General features: G+C 38.8%; 1 protein-coding gene and 1 non-coding gene across 3 annotated transcripts in view; one reads left to right on the top strand and one right to left on the bottom strand.

The window, feature by feature from the left end:
* The window catches only part of LOC124544611 (phosphatidylinositol 4-kinase alpha), a 203,249-nt gene that overhangs the window by 54,933 nt on the left and 124,863 nt on the right, over window positions 1-23,453 (top strand). For both annotated transcript variants that reach the window (XM_047123207.1, XM_047123208.1), the window contains one exon: window positions 20,023-20,123. In XM_047123207.1, coding sequence (XP_046979163.1) covers window positions 20,023-20,123 — 101 coding nt within the window. The remainder of the gene's footprint in view (window positions 1-20,022; window positions 20,124-23,453) is intronic.
* Trnas-uga lies at window positions 5,492-5,565 on the bottom strand. Its single transcript has one exon. It is a non-coding gene; the product is annotated as a tRNA-Ser (tRNA).

Raw genomic sequence — 23,453 nt, 5'->3', positions numbered from 1 at the left:
GACAGTGCCAGATCACACATGAGCACTGCAATATCTGCAGCAACCCAGTGCTGTGTGTTCACTGTCATCAATCCTCCTCTGTGAAGTCGTGACTTGGTCCCACTTGATTTTAATTTGTTTCCAAAACTTAAAGAACAGCTTTGAAGACTTCGCTGTGATGGCAATGAGGTGATCCAAGCAGAGGTGAGTTTGTGGCTTTTTCAAGAAATAAAATGCCCTGCAGTGACAGTATCAGGAATCAGGTCTCTCTCTGGGGAAATATGTTCATCGACAGGGTGACTACGTTCAGAAATAAATTTGTGGAAATGAAGAATAAAGGAGTAGACTGCTAACAAAGTGTGCTTTGTTTAAAAAAAACTTTGAGAGTTTTTACATAAAAAGTTCAGAGGCGTTACCTTTCAGTACACCCTTGCATTAACATACAAGACCATATTTACCTATGACCAGGCCATGGAATTTGTTATTAGGTGTGGTGAGAATTTTAAGGATTTTTTGTAAGATGTTGCATGTGACTTAAAAACTGTAAAATATTAACCAGTGCTCTTCTAGACACAATTACACCATCAACTTGGCCCAGCTTCACATGGGTAGCATTAAAAATCTACAGCCAGATGACTTGTGTGGTACAGCGTATTTTGATTGTGGTCCATTGCATAGAGTTATGAATAGATTTCAGAGAATAATGTTAAGTAAATGAATATCATCACTTTCATATATATTATGTGACATAGGCAACGCACGGCTAGAAAGTTGTTTGGAGGCGTTAATGTTGTGTATTCCCACATCCAGTTGCGTTTGGAGTGGCATCTCATGGCAATAATGGGAGAACATCATGATGTATGTAATATGTTTACAACCAACACAAATATTGTATGTGAATCGTGTGTGTGTTTCAACATGTGTTGGAGGCTGTCTGAGGTGGCACAAATAAGAGAAAAAAATAAGAAAAAATACATGTGATGTGCATGTTTGGCTTGTATTATTGAATTTTTCCTGTGAAGCATAGCACATATGCAACACTTCTTCGTCATGGACTCTTTACGGCATACTCCTCACAGAGAATCATGTCAACATCTAGGTTTGATTCAAGGTAGGCAGAAAACTGAAAGTTGAGTCATTTGCTGCACTGCTGAAAGAACATACTGTTTGTAAGCGAAGCAAAGTTGCTGAAGTAATTTTTCTGAAAATGTTTTACATGTAGCATAAAAAATAAAGCACCATTTATATTTTCCTCATGAATTCGTTCTGAAACAGTTGCAAGGAAACTATTGGTTAAAAATATTTTAGTATTTAAAATTGTATGTCTCACATCACAGCCTGATGATAACACAGTCATCAGTTCATTATTGATCACATTCATTATGATATTTCAAAGTTGAATAACTCACTGCGTGTTGTGCAAAGAATTTGCAGTAGATTAAAAGTGTGAATTGTAATTGATAATGTAAGAAAGTAGGAATTGACAGATGGAAATTGTCATCGTATTTCAAATTGCATATCTGCATATCATTAAGAGGTGAATGTTGGGTTGAAACACAGAGTAAAAAAACAATTGACACAGCTAGGATTTGATCACATAATCTATTGGGTTCTGGCCACACATTCTACAACTAGACCAGAACATCAAATGCAAATCACATTCCTCTTGCTGCATTTTCGAGACTCTGATGCTCACTCGAGTATGGGAGCTGTTCACTAGGTGGCAGTGGTATCATTTTCACAGCTTAATTCATTGTAATTCATACAATTTGTATGGAATATTTATAAATTATATACAAAACCTTACTTGTTAATCAGCTTATCTATCAGTCAAACCCAGATCAGAATCTGTACAATATAAACTATCTGCACGAGTGCCTATAAGCATAGTTTAAAAATACTTGCATAATTTAATGATGAGTCCAAGAAATGGAGAAACATTTTACATTGTGTTTTAGACATTACAGTATTTTTAGCCCAGCAAAACATTGCTTTCTGCGGTCATCACAATTTCTTAGAGTTGGTGGAAATTATGGCAAAAGATGATCCAGTAGTGAAGGAACACTGGTTCTAGAAGAGGTCACTGGTTGGTCAAAGAGAGTACCTTTTTATATGTCAAAAGGGATACAAATTGAATTTATTTTTATTTTTGGTGAACATTTTAAGGAAAAATTATTGCAGATATAAAAAAGGGTTAACATTACAAAGTAATTTTTGACAGCACTCCCAGTGAAAGCAGAACTGACCAAGTGGGTCAAATAAGATACGTTCATATAGAAGACAACATTGTGTAAATTTGAGGATCCTTCTTACAGTTTTTTTATATCTAGAAAAACTGCAGAGGATATGTCAAAAGCTAATCAACAGCCGCTGGAAAAATATGGGTGGAAATTACATTGTGCAGCTCTCAGGATTATGACAATGCTGTGTCAATATCAGATGCACGCGGAGAAGTGCAGCAAAAAATGAGAAGTTGATCCAAAAGCTATGTTCAGTCTTTGTGCTAATCATTCATTCATTCAGTCTTTGTGGAGTTCATGCATGCATCTACATACGTACTCTGCAAGCCACTGTATGGCGCATTGCAAAGAGTACCTTGCACTACTACTACTACTACTACTACTACTACTACTGCCAGCCACATTCTTCTCTGTTCCACTCACAAACAGTGTGGGAAAAATAACTGACTGTATGCCTCTGTATGAGCCCTTATCTCTCTAACCTTATCTTAATGGTCCTTACACAAAATGTGTATGAGCCCTTATCTCTCTAACCTTATCTTCATGGTCCTTACACAAAATGTATGTTGGTGGTGGTAGAATCATTCTGCATTCAGCCTCAAATGCCAATTCTCTCAATGGTTGTCCTTAAAAAGAACTTCACTTTTACTCCAGTGATTCTTATTTGAGTTCCCAAAGAATCTCCCTAATACTTGCTTGCTGTTCAGACCTACTGGAAACAAATCTACCTCTGTATTGCTTCAAAGTCAGTCTTTAACCTGACCTGGTGTGCATCCCAAACATTCAGACACCACTCAAGAAAGGGTCATACTAGTAAGCCATATGTAGTCTCCTTTACAGATGAACCACACTTCCCTAAAATTCTCCCAATAAACCAAAGTTGACCATTCGCGTTCCCTACAGCAGCCCTTACGTGCTCATTCCATTTCATATTGCTTTATAACATTATGATTAGATATTTAATTGATGTGACTGTGTCAAGCAGCACACTACTAATACTGTATTCGAACGTATGGGTTTGTTTTTCCTATTCATTTACATTAACTTACATTTTTCTACACTCAGAGTTAGATGTGATTCATCACACCAACTAGAAATTTTGTCTGGGTCATCTTGTATCCTCCTACAGTCAGTCAATGATGACACCTTCCCATACTCCACAGCATCAGCAACAAACAGCCGCAGGGTTAACAGCTTAACCCTGTCTGCCAGATCATTTATGTACGAGGGCAGATCAAATAAAATGGGATTTAATTTTTTATTTAAATTCATTTAGTGAAAAACGCAAGGCAGTTATAATTTATTTTTCCATATAGTCTCCTGCTTTGGAAATCCATTTGCCCCAGCATATTGGCAGCTTTTTGATGCCTTCACCGTAAAAAGAACTGGATTGTGTCACCAGCCAGTTGCGCACGAAGTTTTCCACACTCTCGCCATCTTCAAATCGTCGCCCTCCTAGAGCAAGCAGTCCGAATAAATGGATATGGCAGGGCGGTAAGTCCGGCCTGTAAGGAGGATGATCAAGTGTAGTCCAGTGCATTTCCTGTGGCTTGGAGACAGTTAGGGCTGCAGTACAGGCTCGCGAATTGTCATGGAGGAGAATTGATTGGTATTGTCTTTTTTGGCAACATGCAACTCTCGCCTTGTTTAATAGTTGGCAGTAGTAAGGAGCATTGACTGTGCGTCACTCATGCAAAAAGTCAATCAGCAAAATGCCTTACTGATAGAAAAAAAAAAAAAAAAAAACGGTTGAAAGAACCTTGCCAGCTGACATCCGAGTCTTGGCTTTCACTGACGCTGCCTCCCCTTTCCTCCACCACTCCTTACTGGCTTGTTTGGATTCTGGAGTGTATTAGTGAACCCATGTTTGATCGCAGGTGATGATTCGACTCAAAAGTGCATCACCATCCTCTGCAAACATTGCTGTAAGCCTCTGACAGACCTCCAAATGTGTCAACCTCAGATTTTCAGTCAAAAGTTTAGGGACCCATCTGGAACACACTTTACGGAACTATAGGTCCTTTGTGATGATTGCTGGACAGCTCCCATAACTGATTCCAACTTTTTATGCAGTTTCTGATATTATCGTCTGTCAATCATTGTCAATAATGTCTTTAACAATATCTTTAACCGCATTGATGTTTTTGTCTGTAATGCAGGTCTGAGGACGGCGATCATGTTGCTGATTTTCCACACATTCTTGGCTTTCCTTGAACTTTTTATGCCAGGCAAACACACATGTCCTTGATCGTGTTTTATCACCAAACTGTGCCATCAATCTTTGGTAAATTTTCACCACTGTAAATCCTTCACGAGCAAGAAATTTGATAATTATGCGTTGCACAATGGAGGGATGCACCTGTTACTCAGACATCATGAGCATTACTGATGAAACGGCAGGAAGTATCTAACAGCATGCTCTCCTCACTTCTGATGGTCCCGCCTAAGCATAACAGAAGCGCGGGGCCAGTCCTACCAACTGTTGATGTTCAGGAACAAAAATCTCATTTATATTTGATCCCCCCTTGTATTTATAAAATAACAGTGGTTCTATCACACTTCCTTGGGGCACACTTAATGATACCCTGATGAACACTTGCCATAGAGGACAGCATTGGGCACTGTTACAAAGTCTTCGAGCCACTCACATATCTGGCAATCTGTTCTGTATGCGTGTGCCTTTGTTAACAGTCAGCAGTGTTGTACCATATCAAGTGCTTTACAGAAATCTAGGAATATGGAATTTGCCTGTTGCATTTCATCAATGATTTGCAGGATCTCATGTGAGAAAAGAGGAAGCTGAGTTTTTTGTGAGCAATGTTTTCTAAAACCGTGGTGATTTGTGGACAGAAACTTTTCGTTCTCAAGGTACTTCCTTATATTTGAACTGAGAATATGTTCAACAATTCTGTAGAAAACCAATGTTAAAGATTTTTGTGGGTCTGTTCTTTTACCCTCCTTGTATACGGTACAGGAGTCACCTGCGCTTTTTACTGGGACTTTGTTCTGGTTGAGAAATTTGTGATAAATAAGTGAAGGGCCAATGCTGTAGAGTACTCTTTGTAAAACCAAATTGGGGTTCCATCATGTGTTCCCTTTAGAGTCACCAGTCTTGGAACTGTAGAGAAGTTACATTCATTCTTCTCAGCTTCTACATGTAGTTGAAAGTTACTTGTAGGAAAAACAGGAAGTTTTAAATGATTCCAGAATGAGATTTTCACTCTGCAATGGAGTGTGTGCTGATGTGAAACTTCCTGGTGGATTAAAACTGTGTGCTGGACCGAGACTCGAACTCGGGACCTTTGCCTTTCACGGGCAAGTGCTCTACCACTGAGCTACCCAAGCATGACTCATGCCCCATCTTCACAGCTTTACTTCTGCTAGTACCTTGCCTCCTACCTTTCAAACTTTACAGAAGACGTCTCCGCAATATCCTTTCTTTCAGGAGTGCTAGTTCTGCAAGGTTCGCAGGAGAGCTTCTGTAAAGTTTGGAAGGTAGGAGACGAGGTACTGGCAGAAGTAAAGCTGTGAGGATGGGGCATGAGTCATGCTTGGGTAGCTCAGTTGGTAGAGCACTTCCCCACGAAAGGCAAAGGTCCCGAGTTCGAGTCTAGGTCCGACACACAGTTTTAATCTCCCAGGAAGTTTGAAATGATTGCCTGATACTCACAGGAGTGCTCATTAAATTCATTTGAAGTCAGAACAGAAAACACGAAAATAATTGTGAGCACTTTTGAAGCTATGCAAGATTTATCCAAGGCAGACCCTGATAATAGGTCTGCAGCAGCTTGCTGCTTTCAGCTGTATGTGATTTTACCATTTTGATCTCCATCAAATTTTGGCACAAGATACTGCAGGTAGTAAATTTAGTCCAATATCTACACTCTTCAAAAATGAGTTCGAATAAGTGACTCCCCAAATTAAAAGCTCTGAATGTGTGTTTAATGAGGGAATGAACTACAGTTATAGGCAATGCTGTTACTTTTAGTGCTAAAAATGCAGCAGACATTAACTTTCACTGATGCGGAAGGAGCATAAATAAAAAAGTTCCAGGTAAAGTAGCTCATGATCGATGTTTGAATGAAACTTCCTTGCAGATGAAAACTGTGTTGGACCAAGACTGAAACTCGGGACCTTTGTCTGTCATGGGCAAGTGCTGTACCAGCCGAACTACCCAAGCATGACTCATGACCATCTTTACAGCTTTACTCCCACCAGTACTTCATCTGGTTCCTTGCAGACTGTACAGAAGTTCTCCTGCAAAACTTGTGGGGCTCTCCTGGAAAAAAAGGATGTTGCAGAGACATTCCCTAGCCACAGCCTGGGGGATGTTTCCAAAATGAAATCGGTACACTCTTCGCTGCAAAGTGAAAATTTCATTCAGAAATGTTTTATTGCATAGGCTGATTTGTACAGGACATGCCACAATGATACACTGCCATAAAGGAAAGGTACTAAATTTTCTAAACTGTTGAAACACAATTTATGCTTCAAGCTTCCAATGACACTTTGGCTGTAGCAATGGAATTTATGATAGTTTGATCAGGAGCAAGTGCTGCAAGAAATAAAAAGGTGTCACAGACATCTACGTGCAGCTGATAAGAGTGTTGACATTGCTGCTCAGTGGACAGCCCAATGAATCCTCCAATTTATGATTGAATGGAACTCCAGTGAATCATTACACTGTATATCACTTATAATTCAATAGTTCTTTATCATTTATGTCTGAGTCGTATCAAGCAAGAGAAGTTTTCTGAACTAAAATTAATTGAAATTATCTAGACACTGTGATGAATCAGGAATGATTAGCGAAACTGTCAACAATTTAAGGAAGAGGATAGATTACTACTTACCATAGAGATGTCTCATTAAATTGCAGACAGACACAACGAAAAGACTGTTTGTTACACATTTAGCTTTCAGCCAAAGCCTTTTTCAAGGAAGGGAAAAACACACACACACACACACACACACACACACACACACACACACACACACACACACACATTCATTCATTCATTCATTCATTTAATTCATTCAGTCATACACGCTTGAAGCACACATGACCACCTGACTGCTATCTCCAGCAATTCGGACTGGAATGCCAGTCTGTCCATTTTATCAACTGTAAGAAAAGTTTCAAATTAAATAGAGTTCAGTGACATGACATGAAATGACATTATTGAGAATTTCAGTAAAACAAAGGCACAAAAGCATGTAATCTAATAATATCAGTAAATAACTCTACCTTGTACTAAGGTTACAAAACTGATTGATATTATCATTGTACAAGCCTTATTTCCAGGCATATAAAAATTATTTTTTTAATTCTATTCTCTATTATTTCATTGAAATCTGATGGTTGTTGTGCTAAATGCTGTTTCATATTTTAAGATTCTCATCAATACCTTTAAGTACGTACACCACTGGCCATTAAAATTGCTACACCATGAAGATGGTGTTCTACAGACGCGAAATTCAACTGACAGGAAGAAGATGCTGTGATATGCAAATGATTAGCTTTTCAGAGAATTCACACAAGGTTGGCGCCGGTGGCGACACCTACAACGTACTGACATGAGGAAAGTTTCCAACCGATTTCTCATACACAAACAGCAGTTGACTGGCATTGCCTGGTGAAATGTTGTTGTGATGCCTTGTGTAAGGAGGAGAAATGCATACCACCACGTTTCCGACTTTGATAAAGGTCGGATTGTAGCCTATCGCAATTGCGGTTTATCATATCACAACATTGCTGCTCACGTTGGTTGAGATCCGGCGACTGTTAGCAGAATATGGAATCGGTGGGTTCAGGAGGGTAATACGGAACGCTGTGCTGGATCCCAACGGCCTCGTATCACTAGCAGTCGAGATGACAGGCATCTTATCTGCATGGCTGTAATGGATCGTGGAGCCACATCTCGATCTCTGAGTCAACAGATGGGGACGTTTGCAAGACAGCAACAGTTCGAGGGTGTTTGCAGCAGCATGGACTATCAGCTCGGAGACCATGGCTGCGGTTACCCTTGACGCTGCATCACAGACAGGAGCGCCTGCGATGGTGTACTCAACGACGAACCTAGGTGCACGAATGGCAAAACATCATTTTTTGGGATGAATCCAGGATCTGTTTACAGCATAATGATGGTCGCATCCGTGTTTGGCGACATCGCAGTGAACGCACATTGGAAGCGTGTAGTCGTCATCGCCATACTGGCGTATCACCCGGCGTGATGGTATGGGGTGCCATTGGTCACACGTCTCGGTTACCTCTTGTTCGCATTGACAGCACTTTGAACGATGGATGTTACATTTCAGATGTGTTATGACCCGTGGTTCTACCCTTCACTCGATCCCTGCGAAACCCTACATTGCAGCAGGATAATGCACAACCACATGTTGCAGGTCCTGTACGGGCCTTTCTGGATACAGAAAATGTTCGACTGCTGCCCTGACCTGCACATTTTCCAGATCTCTCACCAATTGGAAACGTCTGGTCAATGGTGGCCAAGCAACTGGCTCATCACAATACGCCAGTCACCACTCTTGATGAACTGTGGTATCGTGTTGAAGCTGCATGGGCAGCTTTACCTGTACACACCATCCAAGCTCTGTTTGACTCAATGCGCAGGCATATCAAGGCCATTATTACGGCCAGAGGTGGTTGTTATGGGTACTGATTTCTCAGGGTCTATTCATCCAAATTACGTGAAAATGTAATCACATGTCAGTTCTAGTAGAATATATTTGTCCAATGAATACCCGTTTACCATCTGCATTTCTTCTTGGTGTAGCAATTTTAATGGCCAGTAGTGTATGTTACAATTAGTAGAGTGCAGAGTAAACACAGTATAAATGCTTATCTTTTTCGGCAACTACATCTATATTACTCAATATTTACAAAAAAATGTACACTACAATTACATCATTTTCCAACCAGACTGGGGGATTCATTTAGTTTCGCTGCCTCAGGCATCTGACTGGCTTAGTTTGCCAATGCTTTGATGAGGCATAAAAGATTCAGATCAACTACATATACAAATAACAATCCATTTCTGCAGAATGTCCCACCTGAAATACAAACAGTAGGTGGCTAAAATTCTAATCATTGCACAGTGATAACTTTGAAGACTTGTTAAGAATTTTAACAGGTATGCTGATAATATGTAAGAAAACTACAATTGTGATTATACGTAAGTTGAATACACATGTCAAAATTACACTGATCAGCCAGAACATTATGACCACGTGTATCATCCACCTTTAGAATTGATAATAGCAGTGACGCATCATGACGTGACAGCAGTGAGGTCTTGGTAGGTCGCTGGAGCTAGTTGACACCTTGTCTTCACACACAAGTCACTTAATTCCCATACATTCTGGGGAGGTGGGCAATAAGCTCTGACGCCAGTTCAGTTACATCCCAGATGTGTTCAAACAGGTTCAGATCTTTCAAGTTGGGGGGCCAGTACATCAACTGGAACTTGCCACTAATTTCCTCAGACCAGCCCACCTCACTCTTGGCCTTTTGACATAGCGCCTTATCTTGTTGAAAATTACCCCTGCCATCAAGAAACATGATTGTCATCAAAGGGTGTACATGTCTGCAACCAGTGTATGATACTCATTGGCCCTTATGGTGCCTTGCTCAGTCTCCACTGGCCTCATGGATGCCTGTGTGAATGTTCCCCAGGACATAATGGAGCTGCCGCTAGCTTGTCTCCGTCCCACAGTACAGGTGTTATAGAGCAATTCCTCTGAAAGAGGACAGATTTGCACCCTCCCCTTGGCATGATGAAGAAGGTATCAGGATTCATGAGACCATGCGACACCCTGGCACTGTGCCAACGTCCAGTGCCAATGGTCACGTACTCATTTCAGTTGTGTTGACTGATGTTATGGTGTTAACAATTAGCACATGCATAGGTCATCAGCTGCGGAGGCCTATCATTAGGAGTGTTCAGTGCACTTTATTTTCAGACACCCTAGTACTTCGCCCAGCATTAAAGTTTGATGTTAGTCTCACCACAGTTCACCACCTGTCCTGTTTTACCTGTATGGCCAGACTATGACATGAGACATCTGTAATAAAGGGTAGCTGTCCAACCCCATGACATCTGGACATGGTTTCACCATGTGGTGAGGAGACTCACCACAGTGCTTCTCAAACACCAAAGAAGTTATGCAGTTTCCAAGATAACACGTTTCTTGTAGTGGCCATTTTCACAGCAGCTGTGTATAAATTGCAGTTGTTTCAAAGAAAATGCCTTTTGCATGCTGCACATTGAATTTTTATTTTTATTTATGCACCTTTTTTTACAAGGTATCTTCAGTGGGTGTCAGGTAACTTCTAATTCACTGCATCTAAGCAAACTGCTTTCTCTCATCTGGCAGCCAGGTGGACATCTTACAGTTCACCTTCAGTTCACTGTTTTTGTTACACATCACTGTAACTGCCATCTTGTTCTTATGGTGGATTAATAAGTGTCTAATTAGTTAGGTTTTGCTCTTTTATATGGTGTTCACCAATGCCCCTTTCTCTTTCAATTTCTCACAATACTTACTCAAACAAATCTTATTTTAAAATCTAGTAGAGTCCTATTGTCATGAGCTATTGTGCTATCCACATAAAAATTCCATTACTTGATTTACAAAAGTGTTTATACACTTATCAGGCAGAACATTACAACCACTAACAATATAAACCTCTCTAGGATATAGTAGCATAACCTGGCAAGGAATGACTGCTAGTCAGAAATATGCATAGTGCATGTAGTGTCAGTGAATGTGCTGTCCGTGTGTAGTATGGGCAAGGCGTGTGATATGAGGGGCATTTGAAAGTCCGCGCAAAAATAAAAACTACTTACGTCTTTGGGGTAAACCTTTTTTATTTTTCAACATCGTCTCCTTTTAGACTTATACACTTTGTCCAATGTTGTTCTAATTTGTTGATCCCTTCCGAATAATAGGAATTGTCTAAGTCTGCAAAATAACTATTAGTTGCTGCAATCACCTCCTCGTTTGAATAAAATCTTTGTCCTGCCAGCCATTTTTTCAAATTGGGGAACAAATAGTAGTCCGAAGGAACCAAGTCTGGAGAATAGTGGGGGATGTGAAACGAGTTGGAATCCTATTTCCATTAATTTTGCGACCACAACTGCTGAGGTGTGTGCTGGTGCATTGTCGTATTGGAAAAAGGACTTTTTGCGGTCCATTCGGCAGCATTTTTCTTGCAGATCGATTTTCAAACTGTTCAATAACGATGAATAATATGAACCTGTAATAGTTTTACCCTTTTCCAGATAGTTGATGAGGATTATCCCTTGCGAATCCCAGAAGACAGTCGCCATAACTTTTCCGGCTGAAGGACTGGTCTTTGCCTTTTTTGGTGCAGATCCTCCCTTGATAACCCATTGTTTAGATTGTTCTTTGGTCTCAGGAGTATAGTAATGTATTCATGTTTCATCCACAGTGAGATCATCATAATCATCATCACACTAACTTTCCAGTAATCTGTGAAAAGTTCATAAGCAGACAGACTGACTAGTGGTTATTGATATCTGAGTCCTTATATAAAGGACATATCTGTGGCATCAACCTTACACATGTATAAAGGAAGGTCAATTCAGTAAAGTCTGTGAACACGGATGATGAAACCTGACACCCTGATCTAGTCGGTCTTCAGTGCCTGGGGTTACTGCCCAAAAGTTGAACTCGGTATGTTCTTCAGTGACCACCGTAAGGTGCTGTGATGGTATGTTGCATGTATCAAGGAATGATAATTTTAGCATCACTACCTACACCAAGAGGCCGTCTGTCTGATTTGATGTTTGTGTACATAACTTTCTGATATTAAACGGAATTCTTTGAATTCCCAGTGGCTTTGCGTGGAATACTGGTTAACAGGCATATCCAAACTATTGAAACAGGCCAGAGTCGGTCATTCTGGTGATGAAGCTTCAATAATACAAAAAGTATTATTGGCAACAAGTCGTGCAAAATGTGAATGTGTATTTTTTTGTCGTAAGGGAATATTTGAAAATCGTCCTCTTCTATATACAGAAGGCACTGAAATAAATTTGTGTATAACCTACATATATTAAAAAATCTTGTATGATATGACACTTTCAGTGGGGCATCTTCTATTAGGCAGATCTTGTTTTAACAACACATTCAATTGAATCGTTTCCCCTGACATTATACCATGTATTTCTGTAAAGATGTGGTTTCGTCCAATAACACAATCCATTTGTAAATGTTGGAACTGTGTAAAAACATAGGGTTTGCTAAGGTTAAATGTGTTCTAAGAAGTTAATAGTGATAAGCCACCACATATTCTATCTTTCAGTTCATAGAGACTGTCGAAGGACATTGATGGAGAAAAATTTTGCAACACCAAGAAGGAGTTGTCGAGACAACAAAAGTTGGTACATGTATTTATACTCCTGAAAGATGATTTCTATTCAAATTTCACGCCAGTTGCATAAGAGTAGTGCTGGTAGCACCACTATTATGATGCAAATCACATTTGATTTAAATACATGCTGTAAGGATTGTGAGTGTTAGTTATACCTTTGAGATTGAATGTGGTGAGGTGATGGTATCAAGAATGCCTTTATGGCAACGAGGATGCCATTATCCACGGCTCACTGAGTTTTAATGAGGTTGTGTAATAGGGCTACGAGAACAGGAGCACTCTCATGGTTATCCCACACACTCTGACTGCACTGAAAATTTGTATATCAGTGTGCTAATTTGACCTGTCGTGCTGCCATTCATGAACAGCATTCCAAGAGTTTTTTCTCACAGGATAATGCTCACCCACATATTGTTGTTGTAACCCAACATGCTCTACAGAGTGCCGACATGTCATCATGACCTGGTCAATCACCAGATCTGTCTCCAATTGAGCACATATGGGACGTAATTGGACGACAACTCGATCATCATCCGTCCCAGTATTGGTTGACCAATTGCAACAGACATGGAATTCCCTCCCGTAAACTGACATCTGGCACATGTAAAACACAGTGCATGCACATTTGCATGCTTGCATTCAGTATTCTGGCAGTGAGACCAACACTTCACATTTGCAATAGCTTATCTCGCTCTTCAATTAACTTCTGATCTTGTAATGTTAATCACTTAAATAGGCAAATGTATTCCTGAAATTTCATGACTCTGCACGTCTGCCCCTGGTAGCTGAATGGTCGGCGTAACAAATTGTCAATCCTCTGGGCTTGGGTCCGATTCCCAGCTGGGTCAGGGAATTTTCTCCACTCGAGGACTGGGCATTGTGCTGTCATCATCATCATCATCATCATCATCATCATCATCATCCTCCTATCATTCTCATCGACTGCAGGTCACTGAAGGGGCATCAAATTGAAAGACCGGCACCCGGTAAACGGTCTTCCTGACAGGGGCCTCTAGCCATATGATGAAATAAATTACTCTGCATTAATTATTTTTTGGTGTTGCAGTTTTTTTCCATCAGCATATATTAAGACCAGGATTACTCGTCTTTGTGCAAGACATTTCATCCCCATCATAATCCACCATCTCGGGATGCAAAAGACAAATGGCACACGAAAATTTTTCTGTTATCGTCAGTCTCCTTTTCATTTCTGAACCCTCACATCACTACTCCTCTTCCCACACTGCCCGCTTGTTGTCACTACTAGCATTATGCTTTCTTTTGTATTCATTTCGTGTCTCTTCTTTTAATTTTTCATATACTCACGCCTTTTTTTTCCTTCACCATTTTTGTTTCTCTCTTGTTCTGGCCACATCGTCTTATCTGTGATTTTATTTACAGCATGTCATAGTGTTCTGTCTGATTTGTGCACCTTTATCATTGTGTGACTTCCTAGGCCAGAGAAACACTCATTGTCATTTCCTAATTAGTCCCACTTTCACTAACCCTATCACTTCTGTTGCCAAATTAAATAAGTCCCAGAAATAAGTTTCAGAAATAACGCCCAGGTGTTAGAGACTTTAATGCTATCCGTGTGTACCTGCTGTGATGGTAAGTACAGATTTTTTTCTATATATACTTAATTCGTGTTTTATTTTGATGGCAGTTTTCCTTGTAAATATTTTGTGACTTAATCTGTGATAAGCAGAATGTATACATTTGTCCAATAAAATACCTAAACATCACACTGCTGTCTAGATACAGACAATAACTGAAGGATAATGATCCATACATTATATAGGGGATTGCAAGTAGGTACATTGTCAACAATGGTTGAATGCACTGTTTATAATGTAGCTGTTAGTCATGTGAACCTTATTTTCCTTCCAATTTCCTCTCCCAACGTATCCTTTGCTTGTAATCACACCAACTTCCCTTCCACTCTCTCCTAAACATTTCCTCTTGGATATGCAGCATATTGTGTCATTTTTCAGTTGACAGCTTTGGAATGTTAGCAACTATATACATTTCTTCCCTTATCTCTGAATTGAGAATGAGATGTAATTACTTTTAAAAAAAGTGGAAGTATTCATTTTCTTTTTAAAAAAGTAATGGAAATTACTGGATTGAACAAGGCATAAAATAAGGGAAAGGCAAACCACTCACCTATAGCGAATCAATGTGTGGAGCACAGAAACATGTAACAGAAAACAGCATTCGTTCTAGCTTTTGAGCACAATCTCTTTTTCTAACAGTAGTACACACATTCACACATACAAAACACACAAACACCCAAACGTACTTCATTTTATGTATTTTATTTGTAAACTGTTCATAATTGCTAGTTTCTGATTCTAGTTCAATTATGCTTGGCAAGACAATAATGGCAGTTTGATTGTGGAAATTGAGGGACTTTCCAGGATTTTTGTTCGTTTGAATAGAAACTCGATAAATTTGTAACACTTCTACTACAAATTTATGTACTCTTACAGCTATTATAGTTTCCGTGGTATTATTTACTGATGTATACACTGAACTAAATAAAGAATTGCTTCAAAATGTGATGAATTATTGCATTTAAAAATAATGATTTCCTACCAATAAATCCATTTGTGCTGTGCTTGAAAAAGTAGTTTTACCAAAATCATAGGCAACACAAGGAAGCCATATGAGCAGTACACACTTTAAAATACATCTCCCTTATAGAACTACTGCTGCAGTTGGAAGATTTAGAAGTTCAGTAAGTTACATAAAGAGGTAGTCATGTAACATCTCAAATAGAAACTCAAAACATTTGCCTATGGCAGTGTTTGAAGAGGCATTGTGGCTCAAGTTTAAATGAATAGTGACCATGCATTGGATAGTTATGTACCTACTAGAACAGTTTGTGATGGGAGGGGCCTTGCATGGCATGCAGTCACTCTAAAGGAACAGTGGTTACTATGTCTAAAACAAAGCATAGGGCTATAGACAAAAAGACACTTAATGAAACACATTTGGCTGTCATCAGGGCGAAATGCAAAGTCTTAAATGACTATCATTGCAGAATTTTATCGAATGACTTCTCTCAAAATTCAAATATATTCCGATTGTGTAACAAGGCTGTCAGTAACACCAAAGTTAGTGTCCTAATGCTCATTGATGATGTAGGAAATGAAATACGGGGTAGAAAAGCAAAAGCAGAAGTACTCAGTTTCGTTTTCAAATATTTCTTTACTAAGAAGATACATATGTTCCACCCCAGTTTAACTATCACATCACTGCTAAGGCAAATGATGTAGTTATTAGTGTCAATGGCATTGAGAAACACACAAAATCACAAAAATTAAACAAGACTTGAGCACCCTATGAGATCTGTCAGATTCCTAATACAATTTGTTACTGAGTTAGCTCCAGTGTTAACCATAAAATGTAGTTCCCATTAACAAAAATTGATTTTAGTGATTGGAAGAAAGCACAGGTCATACTCTATTCAAGAAAGATACCCAAAGTGACTGATTGACAGGAATGAGGGAAAGAAAATCAGTAGAAGAAGAATGGGTAGCTTTGAGGAATGAAATAGTGAAGGCAGCAGAGTATCAAGCAGGTAAATAGACAAGGGCTAGTAGAGATCCTTGGGTAACAGGAGATATATTGAAAGGAGAAAATGTAAAAATGAAGAAGGCAAAAAGGAATACAAACGTCTCAACAATGAGATCAACAGGAAGTGCTAAATGGCTAAGCAGGGGTGGCTAGAGGACAAACGTAAGGACGTAGAGGCATATCTCACTAGGGGTAAGATAGACACAGCCTACAGGAAAATTAAAGAGATCTTTGGAGAAAAAAGAACTACCTGTATGAATATCAAAAGTTCATGTGGAAAACCGGTTCTAAGCAAAAAAGAGAAAACAGAAAGGTGTAAGGTGTATATAGAGGGTCTATACAAGGTCGATGTACTTGAAGACAATATTATGGAAATGGAAGAGGATGTAGATGAAGATGAAATGGGAGATATGATACTGCGTGAAGAGTTTGACAGAGCACTAACAGACCTAAGTTGAAACAAGGCCCCGGGAGTACACAACATTCCATTAGAACTACTGACAGTCTTGGGAGAGCCAGCCCTGAAAAAACTCTACCATCTGGTGAGCAAGATGTATGAGACAGGTGAAATACCTGCAGATTTCAAGAAGAATATAATAATTCCAATCCCAAAGAAAGCAGGTGTTGACTAGTGTGAGAATTACTGAACTATCAGTTTAATAAGTGACGGCTGCAAAATACTAATGCGGATTCTTTACAGACGAATGGATAAACTGGTAGAAGCCGACCTTGAGGAAGGTCAGTTTGGATTCCATAGAAATGTTGGAACACTTGAGGCAATACTGACCCTATGACTTACCTTAGAAGATAGGTTAAGGAAAGGCAAAACTACATTTCTAGCATTTGTAGACTTAGAGAAAGCTTTTGACAATGTTGACTGGAATAATCTCTTTGAAATTCTGAAGATGAAGATGGCAGGGGTAAAATACAGGGAGCGAAAGGCTATTTACAATTTGTACAGAAACCAGATGGCAGTTATAAGAGTCAATGGGCATGAAAGATAAGCGGTGGTTGAGAAGGGAGCGAGACAGGGTTGTAGCCTATCCCCAATGTTATTCAATCTGTATATTGAGCAAGCAGTAAAGGAAACAAAAGAAAAATTCGGAGTAGGAATTAAAATCCATGGAGAAGAAATAAAAACTTTGAGGTTCGCCGATGACATTGTAATTCTGTCAGAGACAGCAAAGGACCTGGAAGAGCAGTTGAATGGAATGGACAGTGTCTTGAAAGGAGGATATAAGATGACCATCAACAAAAGCAAAACGAGGATAATCGAATGTAATCGAATTAAATTGTGTGATGCTGCGGGAATTAGATTAGGAAATGAGACGCTTAAAATAGTAAATGAGTTTTGCTGTTTGGGGAGCAAAATAACAGACGATGGTCAAAGTAGAGAGGATATAAAATGTAGACTGGCAAAGGCAAGGAAAGTGTTTCTGAAGAAGAGAAATTTGTTAACATCGAGTATAGATTTAAGTGTCAGGAAGCCGTTTCTGAAAATATTTGTATGGAAGTGAAACATGGACGATAAATAGTTTGGACAAGAAGAGAATAGAAGATTTTGAAATGTGGTGCTACAGAAGAATGCTGAAGATCAAATGGGTAGATCACATAACTAATGAGGAGGTACTGAATAGAACTGGGGAGAAGAGAAATTTGTGGCACAACTTGACTAGAAGAAGGGATCGGTGGGTAGGACATGTTCTGAGGCAACAAGGGATCACCAATTTAATATTAGAGGGCAGTGTGGAGGGTAAAAATCGTAGAGGGAGACCAAGAGATGAATGCACTAAGCAGATTCAGAAGGATGTAGGTTGCAGTAGGTACAGGGTGGTGAGAAAGCTTGCACGGGGTAGAGTAGCATGGAGAGCCGCATCAAACCAGTCTCAGGACTGAAGACCACAACAACCACCCAAAGTGATCCATAAAACTACTGCCCAATCCCATTGATGTACATCTCTCATAGAATCCTAGCTCATATTCTGAGCACAAACATAATCAAGTATATCGAACAGAATCACCTTGTCCATGCCAATCAGCATGGATTGCGAAAATGAGTATCATGCAAGTCCCAGCTTGTGGTTTTCTCACATGATGTTCTGAAAGGCATGCCATGAATAAAGGTAATCAGGTGGATGCAATATTTATTTACTTCTGAAAAGCATTTATCGCAGTTGTACACAAATGCACATCAACAGATGTAAAAGGATATAACTTCAAATGTGCCCCAGGGAAATGTGTTGGCAGTATTCCAGTTCTTGTTGTATACTGATGACCTGGCAGACAATATTAACCTCAGATTTTTTGTAGATGATACTGTTAGGTGTAATGAAGTAATATCTGAAAAAACTACTTCAGTATCTAGTCAGATCATAATTAGATTTCAAAGTCATGCAAAGATGGAAACTTCCTTTATATGTTCAGAAATGGCCAAAAAGGCATTCATCTATATTAGACACACACACACACACACACACACACACACACACACACACACACACACACACACAAATGAAACTCTCACGCACGTGACCACGTTCTCTTGCCTTGGCAACCAGAGATTGTGGGGTAATGCGTATGTGAGTGTATGGATTTTGTCTATTCAGATGAAGGCCATTTTGGCCGAAAGGTTACTTGTGTGACAGTCTTTTTGTTATGCTGTCTGCAACTAAACATCTCCACTATATGGTGAGTAGCAACCTATCATTTTCATAATACTGAAATATAAAACTGTGCGCATCAGCGCATCACAAAATGAAAATATGTAGTAGCCCATGACTATATCATCAGTGAGCTATATCATAATCAGTCAACACATAGAATTACGTAGGTATAACAATTTGTAGGAACGTGAAATGGAATGATCACATAGGTTCTACCACAGGTAAGACTGACAACAGACTTTGATTTCTTGGGAGCATATGGGAAAATGCAGTGTGTCTACAAAAGAGTCTGCTTAAAAATCACATGTATGGTCCATCGTAGAATATTGCTCAAATGCAAAGGATTCATAGAATATTGGACTAACAGGGACTATTGAGTTTATACAAAGAAAAGCACATGAATGGTAACAGGTTTGTTCGACTCATGACACAGTATCACAGAAATACTGAAAACCTTGAGTCAGCAAAACCTTGAAAATATGTGTGTTACCCTCAAAACCCAACTTATAATGTTTGAAGGGCAGTATTAAGTGAGGAATCTAGATATATTCTTCAGTCTCATATGTATTGCTCCCTCAGGAACGGTGAATAGAAGAGAAGATTAGACTGATTACAGTGTGTACATAGGTATTTATCATTCCCAGTGCCATACACTGTTTTAACAAGAAGAAACAATAACATGCCATACAATGCAAAGTATCACCAGGCTTGCAGTTCACAGTGGTCTGCACGGTATGAATGTGGATGTAGATGCTCAGGGACGGAAATAAGTGTCAGCATACTGCATTTATTTTGTGTGGCTGTGAAATACTAGTGTGTTTATGAGATGTTCAGGAGATAAACAATGTAAGTTAAGATGCTAACCATTTCCTTTCATTCTTCTTTTAAATGTTTATGCATTCTAATGTATAGAAAGACAAAGGTGAAATGTCATGAATAAAGCAAAACAAGTACATTGCCAAAGAAAATGAACCCTTACAGACATAATAATTCTACATTTTTGTAATTTCATTCTAAAATGGAGTAAACTTCTTTTAATATAATAGACACGTAAAGTTCACTTTGCCGTCAGTGTTGTGGAAAGCAAGTCTCCTACCAAATCTTGCAGATTTATTAAAATTCTTCAAATAATTTGTTTCAGGTGCGGACAGTTTGTGTGGAAGATTGACAGAAAAGATAAACAGCAATCAAGGGCATAGACTTATACTTGCACATATGCCTCTTCTTATGGTGTGCTTGGAGGTGAGACTGTAATATCAGTACACATTTTTCTTAATAAGAATAAATTTGGGGGTTATGAGAAATACATTTTAAGATAATCTCTTCATGGAACAAATCCTTATGAAGGAAATCCAAGTATGTTGAGAGAGGGAAAAATTAAATGAGCTGCTGGGTTAGAGAATTCGGAACCACTTATGACAGAAGGAACTGAGATCTGATCTGAAAAATGGAAAATGTTATAGTCAAAAATGTAACTCATAAAGGACATGTTTGCTGAAAATTAAAATTAAGTTAGGCAATGACATGGTCGAAGTCCAAGCTTTGGTGTGACTTGCTACCCATTTAGTTCTGAGTCACTCACATTTTCCAGTATAGCAGTTGCAGTGTAGCCCCATTATCATAGTCCATTCTTGCTCACTGGCAGCTCAACAGTTCTCATTTTGCTAAAAAGATTGATAATTGACTGAACTTTAACTGACACACTACATGCATTACTTGCAGATGAATCTTTATTTTTGAATTCTTTCATATCATTAATTGGGCTGGCATAGATACTAGAAATGGTGTATATTATAAGTTCATTATGTTACTGGATTCATAGAAATGAAATGGAAATCGATGGAAGCAGATGATAAATTATGACAAGAATAACAAGTTAGTTTGCATAGCCATCATCTGCAGCAAGCACAAAAATATTCGTTTTGAAAATAAAAACCACCTGTTTCTTGCTGCAATGACTTATACTGGCACATATGCCTCTTATGGTGTGCCTGGATGCGAGATTCTGATATCAGTAGACATTTTGTTAGTAAGAATAAATTGCATAGTTGCAACCAGGCTTTTAGTGGCAAAATGAATGCGATAAAGATATTTTGGAGGTTGACAGGGAGCAACTTTTTGTGGTGTAAGAAAAATGCTGGATATGATAGTGGTCCTCATATTGCAGTATACCTTTAGAAATAGGAAGCCCTGTTGAAGAAGTCAGTTGATGCATTGCAGGCATGGATATTTTTGTGTGCCAAGAACTATACTACTTTGTTTTCCCTGGTTGATTTGATATGACATAGAACATTTGCTTTGCTTTGCTTTTAAATTAGATTGGTGGGGTAATAGTGAGGTGAAAGCTATGATGAAATTGGTGGTGTATTCATGTATAGCTTGTTACTGAAACACACTCATTTACTATGAATGCAATGTCTGAAGGTGGGGAGGCATTTCACATGAAAACATTGAGAACTGTCGCAGTTGTATTGCCCATTACTGTATTTGGGTTGTGGATTTGACATGAAGCTGTCCATCAGCTAAATGTAGCTAAACAAAAGGGAGTATAGCATGAGATTCAGAAATGGAACAGGTAAATCTTACCTGTGAAAATAGGGTGATCATAAAGAGTACAGTAGTTAAGCTTCTCCATTATTTCAATTAGTAAAGATATTTTTTCAGAACCAGAGAAGCTGTTGACTGTCCTTGTATTCGTGGAAAAGTCTTCCCTAAGTGAACTGTCAAAGCTGCCATTACAGGGAAACATTCTGGATTCTTCCATTATTGTGCTCAATAAATATTTGTGTGTGTGCCCCTCAGAAATGAAATAGTTATTTGTGAGTGCAAATTTGATTAAGATGAAGAGGAATAAAGCATCGGTTCGTTGATCAGTTGAGTACTATATTGCCAAATGTTGAACAGTAGACTTTGTACGTGCCGAATGTTTCTGTTGGGGAAAATGGTATAAGTAATGATAAGTGTGGAGTACAAGTGGAACCAATATAGATTACAAATGGCATTTAACATTTGTACTGTCTTTAATAAATGAACAAAGGAACTAAGCAGTAAGTTGGAGCTAATGTTCAGCCACACCAGGGTGACATCCAGTGTGTAACTGGAAATCATCATTCGATAGAGCAGGCTGTATAATTAGAAAAACCCATAAGATGATGGTACATGATTCAGGAGTAAGATGATCTGTGATCTCAGGTTAAGAGATCTTGAGAGGGGCATGAGATTTTAAATGTGTTTGCCTGGTTGCACCTTGTTGATGGTACCATGGTGGCATATCTAGTTGGTACATGTGAATATGCAGGCACAGACTCCCATTGGTTAAGTCCCACAGTAGTGTACCTTTCCTGTAAAATGATTATGATAGTATTATGATGCTTAGTTCACAATTTCACATTGTGAGAGTTTGATTTTGCTGAAGGCATCCAAGCAGTCAAGAACCACACAAGAAATAGTAAAAACCCCAACAGCTAAAACATATTTGCTGCTCTTGCATTGGTCGTATTTGCTGATAACATTTTTGGATATAAGGTCCACCTGTTACGAAGAACGCTCATTTCAGATGTTGCAGACATGTTTCAGCACCTTTGTTCCATTTTCAGTGGTGTTTCTTAATTCAAATCTGTGAAATTTCAATATGTTTTGAATGTTACTTATCTACAAAAATTATGGCTAAAGACAGTTTTTGTTTGTTGTTGTAATTACCTTAATTTTACGTTATACACTTATGCAGGACCTTCTCTACACTACCGTGTACTGGTTGCTTGTCATCTGCTACTGAACGATGGCAATGTGAATTTTGTTGGCAAGTTAACACATCACTTTATAAACTAAATGCAAGTTCTTTGTGCCACAATATTTCGTGTCTGTATTTACTGTTACTTACATATAGCTTTTCAAAACATTTTCACTTTTGCGTTTTCATGAATTATTGAGAATCACAAATGAATAGCCAGCCGGTGTGGTCGAGCAGTTCTAGGCACTTCAGTCTGGAACCACACGACTGCTATGGTCGGAGGTTCGAATCCTGCCTTGGGCATGGATGTATGTGATGCCCTTAGGTTAGTTAGGTTTAAGTAGTTCTAAGTTCTAGGGGACTGATGACCTCAGATGTTAAGTCCCATAGTGCTCAGAGCCATTTTGAACAAATGAATACTACACATATTTTGCACACTCTTGTTTGTGAGTAACACACTTTTCACATTTGCAAAACAGTGTTGTGTGTCTATACAGTCCCAGTTGGCGTTCACTTGTTCTCAAATGAGTTTGGTGCCAAATTTGAATTTTGTGTACTCTCTCTCTCTTAAGCTGTTTGTGTTGCCTTTTCTGTAAAGTTCCTATAATGTGTTAATTAGTGTGCCTTTGCACAGGTGAACCTTATATCCAATCAAATGTTTATTGTGAAGATAATCTTGAAAATTACATAAAGGTAAAATTTTTGTCTTGCATGCAAACAAAACAAAGAATTGTTTGTTTTCTCCTGTTTTGACAATTTGTTCTTGTATTTTCAGTATGCCTTGAATAATTTTGTCAAACACTTTTCGTTATTTTAATTAATAAAGTGCATTCTCTTCCTGA

The sequence above is a fragment of the Schistocerca americana genome, chromosome 8, assembly GCF_021461395.2.
Source record: "Schistocerca americana isolate TAMUIC-IGC-003095 chromosome 8, iqSchAmer2.1, whole genome shotgun sequence".
Classification (NCBI taxonomy): domain Eukaryota; kingdom Metazoa; phylum Arthropoda; class Insecta; order Orthoptera; family Acrididae; genus Schistocerca; species Schistocerca americana.
The sequence above is the reverse complement of the archived record's forward strand: the minus strand, read 5'-3'. Positions and strand labels throughout refer to the sequence as shown.